Source organism: Quercus lobata, chromosome 8 (genome assembly GCF_001633185.2).
Source record: "Quercus lobata isolate SW786 chromosome 8, ValleyOak3.0 Primary Assembly, whole genome shotgun sequence".
Taxonomy (NCBI): domain Eukaryota; kingdom Viridiplantae; phylum Streptophyta; class Magnoliopsida; order Fagales; family Fagaceae; genus Quercus; species Quercus lobata.
In genome coordinates, this window is record NC_044911.1 from 59663391 (window position 1) to 59668764 (window position 5374).

At 35.0% G+C, this 5374-nt stretch overlaps 1 protein-coding gene across 1 annotated transcript; it reads right to left on the reverse strand.

Moving 5' to 3' along the window:
- Positions 1 to 347: 347 nt before the first annotated feature.
- Positions 348 to 4464, reverse strand: LOC115955898 (receptor-like cytoplasmic kinase 176). Its single transcript, XM_031074290.1, has 6 exons — positions 4160 to 4464; positions 2976 to 3301; positions 2502 to 2637; positions 2232 to 2374; positions 2016 to 2139; positions 348 to 1029 (listed from the first exon to the last, which is right to left on the reverse strand). The coding sequence occupies exons 1-6, from the start codon at positions 4230 to 4232 to the stop codon at positions 566 to 568; spliced, it is 1266 nt and encodes a 421-aa protein (XP_030930150.1). The 5' UTR covers positions 4233 to 4464; the 3' UTR covers positions 348 to 565.
- Between the last annotated feature and the right edge of the window lie 910 nt (positions 4465 to 5374).

Here is a 5374-nt window from a genome sequence, read left to right on the forward strand (position 1 = left end):
TTTGTGTGTGTGTGTGTAAAAGCTTAATCTAAGTTTTGATTGTTTATGAAAAGCTTAATCTAAGTTTCCTCATATGGAATGATATTTCCATCCATCCTTTCTTGCTAGTTGCTATAATTATATGACTTATAAAAAAAATGCCACATCATAATTAATACTCCTATATAACTTTAGGACATGTTACTGCATAACACCATACCCAAAGGGTACTATCAATTATGCAATCCAACAATTTTCTTGCTTACAAATTTCTATGTTGCATATGCAGTTAGAAAAAAGGTGCAAAATCATGTAAATGGCCCCAAGGCTTTCCTCATGTTTACCATGTTTCAGGCACAACAAGAAAATGAGTCAAAGAAATGTGGTTCTTATATCATTAACTAAACAAAAACTGTACAATAATCAACAGTGGTATACATACTCTGAGCACAAGATATTGTATTCATCCAAATAACCACCCCCCCCCCCCCCCCCCCCTCTCCTTTTCTTTCCTTTGAATGAATAAATGTAGTATAGGTTAAGGCTATAGCATTATATATATATGTGTGGAATGTTTTTTCTTCTTTTATGTTTGAAGGTGAGGAGCGGATGGCCCAGGAGAAGAAGCAGCTTTCTCATTAGAAGCTTCATTTACACTTGAATTGCAAGGTTGGCTGTGATGCTTCGGACCATTGCTTGAATTGCTAGTGGGGCTGATTTCATTTCCAGAACCATCAATGTCATTGGAGTCCTGAAGTTGCTCCAATATTCTTACGACCTTATCCATGTTTGGCCTGAACCTGGGTTCTACTGATAAACATTGAATTGCAAGGTTGGCTACTTTCAGTGCTATACCAAATGAATACTGGCCTTCAATACGAGCATCAAAAACATGGAGAACTTTTCGTTTGCTGGTAAGGTAACGCTTGGCCCACTCAACTAAATTTTGTTCCCCAGGTGGCCTGTTGTTGTCCATTACTCGTTTACCAGATATCATTTCTAGGAGCACAACCCCAAAACTGTAAACGTCGCTTTTGGTAGTTAAATGACCTTCATGAGAATAGAATGAACTGTGTGTCAAATCCCAATATAGAAAGTTACAGAGTAAACTGAAGCATTCACCAAGAGCTCTATAGTCCATACAGCGGGTACAAGATACAAGGCTAAGTTTGAAGCATTACAAACATGTGCATGAAAGTGAAAAATAGAGATCTGTGAAGTTGGAATGGAGAAATTGAGTTACAAAGCTTCAAATAGAGTTAAGAGTGAGTAACTTGGGACTTAATAGTACCCAAATTGAACTTGAAGTCACGAACAGAATAACCTGAGAAGACTAGTTTCACTACAACTTCCTCAAATGCCACAGGTATGCTAACCAAGTCTGGTCAAGTTTTTTTGGGAAGCCAGAAGTTTGATGGAAAATAATATCTTTCCATGTTTCATGTATTCGCATTAGAAGCATCAAGCATGTATAAAAAAACACAAATACAATTGCAGGTCAAATAACAATTTAGAAAATTTTGCAGATAGTTGGAGTTGGGTCTTAAAATTGATTGCAGAAAGCTCAAGAAAGGGTGTGCTTAATGCAGACAGTTTGTGGACATAAAGTTTTTATTTACCCAAAAATTCGAAGGTACCATCTCTTGAAAATTTATGGAAGGTGAGGGAATGAATCTCAAAATTATGTTGAAAGGTGGTCTGCAATCTAATTTAAGGACTACAGGTAGAAAATTACCCAGCACAATAAACAGAAAATCCAAACTAAGAGTCTTTGTTAAGTGTGACAAGAAGTGAGAGGTAAACACCTATTGGTGCTTTATAATTTAAAAATATGTCACTGTTAATGAATATGCCATTAACTATCCTATTTATAAAATAGAGGCCTGGATCAGTGAAGAAAACAAGAATCAAGTGATGAAGTAATTGTGTCTGGCACAGCTATGCGAGGACAATAGATAAACCTTATGGCAATACTTCAAGCTTATAAAGTTAAACAATATGCAAACATGAACAAAAATCTGTAAAGTTTAAGGTACCTGTGGCCATATACTCGGGAGCTGCATACCCATAGGTTCCCATGACCCTTGTAGAGACATGGCTTTTTTCACCTGTTGGACCATCCTTGGCCAACCCAAAATCTGAGAGTTTTGCATTAAATTTCTGCCATATACAATGAAAAGTGGGTTAGAGCATGTCCAACTGAATTCTCTAGATGCCTTAAAATTAGAAGAATTGAAATTTTTTTAACATACGGAATCCAACAGGATATTAGAAGTTTTGAAGTCACGATAAATGACTTTTGCTTCATCACTGTGAAGGAATGCTAGACCCTTAGCAGCACCAAGTGCAATCTTCATACGGTAGTTCCAAGAAAGTGGTTGAATGTAAGAAGCCCCTGTTCCAAGATCTTTAAAATGAGATTATGATTTTAACAGAAAAGTTTAAGGTCCTTAACAATAGATAAACAATGAGTACATTAAAATAGTGAAAGTAAATAAAGGAGAAGGATATTAATAACTCACTCCTAAACAGATGATTCTCCAAGCTGCCCCGAGGCATGAATTCATACACCAAAAGCCGTTGGTCATCCTCTAAGCAGTAACCAATCAATTTCACCAGATTAGGATGATAAAGCTGCCCCAGGTAGTTGATTTCTGCCTACAGTTGAAGAGGATCCACAAAATTAATCAATTGTAACTCCTGAAGATATAATGTGCAACACCATCCATATAAAATTTAAATAAATAAAAAAAACCTACCTAAAGCAAGAATGGCTGAAGACTTCCTATGAATTTATTGCATTGTTGAAAAGAAGCTTATCAAATCCCTTACAAGTTTTTAAACCATAACATTCCAATACTAATAAATTTCTAAAACACTTGGCTCTACCCTACTGCCCGACTCATATGAAATACAGTTAAGGTTCAACACAAAAAGGCTTTAGATAGGATCAAGAAAATGTAAACCAGCCAAAGAAAAGTAGAAGTAACACTCACCAACCATTCCTTGTGACCCTGGAGACCTTCTTGGTTAAGCCTCTTCACGGCAATAACTATGCCAGTCCCAGGCTTGGCAGCTGTAAATGAATTCTCATCGATCCATCCCTTGAAGACAGAACCAAAACCACCTTCACCTAATACACTGTCAGGACGGAAATTCCTGGTGGCTGTTTTGAGATTGTTAAAGGTGAAACTTTTCAAATTGGAGGACTGCAAGATCTCGCCCTCTGTCCGAGGAGTTGAAGGCACCGAGACAGATGAGATTTTGCTGTTTGAACAGCTCAAATCATTCCCAATTTTTTGACCACATGTTGAACTCACCCCTGCAAACATCAATGTCATGTGACAAATAAATTAATCTAGAATTCCGGCATAGAATTGAGAGATCTTATTACAAACTTATCATCAACTTGTATATGGTAAAACTAAAAGAAGTAGGGGAAAACCCCATTTTTTCTCTTCAAATTCATTCAGTACAGAAACAGTAAGCCTCTATTGGTTGCCAAATATAACCACAGAAAAGATCAAATAAAGCCCATATCAATAAATCTATATGACAAATTGAAAATGTTATAAGGTAGAAACTTTAGCTGATTTAGTTTTCTCAAGCTCCAATGCAGCTAAAATCTATTGATTCAAAAAAATAAAAAATAAAAACTTCTGTTATCCTAAACAACTTTACCAATCCATAGGAAAAAACTGCAAAACAAGTGTGGGGTGTTTGTGTGTGAGATAGAGAGACAGAGAAACCTCTCAAGCAAACACCTTCTAACCATTCATTTGGTTTTCCAACTTTTGAATTTAAGGATTTTGTTGTCATCAATATTACTAGGAGAAAACAATTGTAGCCTCACCTGAATCAAGCCAACTACGTAGCTTGGACAGCAAACGATTACATAATTTTTTTTTTTTTTTTCAATCAACAATTACATAAAGATTTAGAATTAAGATTCATAAACCAGTCAAAAAGAACAAAAATTTTCATATAGACCCAGAACCAAACAAAGCATCAATGTTCAGTCACAGAGAAACCAAAACAAAGATCCATCCCAATGAAACTTATCAGAAACTATTCAAAAATGAAAGCAGGATAGAGATGCTGTATTGCATGTTTCAACAATCAAAAGCCGCAACTTCTTAGCAAAGAACAGGTGAAAGAATAAGATGAGTGAGGTACGTACTGAAACAGCGAGCTAGGATACCATCGTGAAGAGGACTCTTAGCTTTGATTTTAACACTAAAGCACGAACCCATGAATTCTAAATTGAAAAAAGCTTCACTGTCTCTCAGAATCGGTATATCCTCTCAAAAAGGACACGCGGTGCAGCTTTGTTTTGAGTACTTTACACAGACATAGCCACAGCTTTGGCTGTGGGAAATAGAAAACTGTGAGTGTCAAGTGGGAACAACTTGCAGCAAGCAGGAAAAGTCAAACCAACTAATAAAGCCTTTCAAACTCTAACAAATAAAATGGGCAGAGAAGGATTCTTCATTATACAACAAATTTTGCTTTATAAAGCATAGTAACTTAAAAGTTACACCAATCATTTTTATTGTCATTTCACTTTATAATCCTCCAATCTTTTCAAAATAAAGAATACTTGAGACATAATTATCTTCAAAATCTTTTTCATAACTACTAAAATAACATAATGTTCTTATAGATTCATTTCTCAAGTTCATTTTTATTACCAACTAAAATCAATCCTAAAAGAGCTCAATTAATATATGCCTTTAAGGTATTTAGTAATTTTTCATTTTAAGAAATTTTTTAATGAAAAATTGAAAAAACTATCATAAAGGTTAGTTACTCTTTCATTTTCTTATAAAAAATTTTCTAAAATAGTTTATTAAAGAATACTTGAAAGTATACATTAGTAAAACTCATCATAAAATTACATCTCAATATATAATTGAGAAAGAATATTATAAAATTGATTGTCCCCTTATTTCAAGAAGCCAACATTTTCAAATTCTCGCAATTTTTTTTTTTTTTTTTTAAATTGATGAACTAAACGGCCATTTTTAGTACAGGATTTGGATCCCATGTGGGTGGTGGCTATTGAAACGTGCAATTATCCCTTATTTTAGTTAATTATAGTTGAAAAGGTGAAAGGTAAAAGATGAAAAGGAATTTTTTATATAATAGCACGAGCGAAGAAATCGAAAGCTTGTCTGTCGTCTCCATTAGACACATCACCACCTGCTTCGGAATTGAAATGTTATAGAAAAAATAAATGTGAACAACATGCAACTGCCACAAAAGTCAAACTAACCAAGCCTGGTGAGGCCGTGAGGGTTAAACAAAAAACAGGTACTCCCAAGTGTGAAAGCAAAGGCTTTTTTTTGCGTGAGGTATTAGCTGTCACTTACATGCATGATCGCCAAGTTGAATA

Coding starts and splice junctions, on each gene's coding strand:
- LOC115955898 (XM_031074290.1), bottom strand. CDS start 4,232: ATGGGTTCGTGCTTTAGTGTTAAAATCAAAGCTAAGAGTCCTCTTCAC. Junction 3,302..4,159: donor TATCCTAGCTCGCTGTTTCA/GTACGTACCTCA, acceptor TGATGTTTGCAG/GGGTGAGTTCAACATGTGGT. Junction 2,140..2,231: donor CTAATATCCTGTTGGATTCC/GTATGTTAAAAA, acceptor TGTATATGGCAG/AAATTTAATGCAAAACTCTC.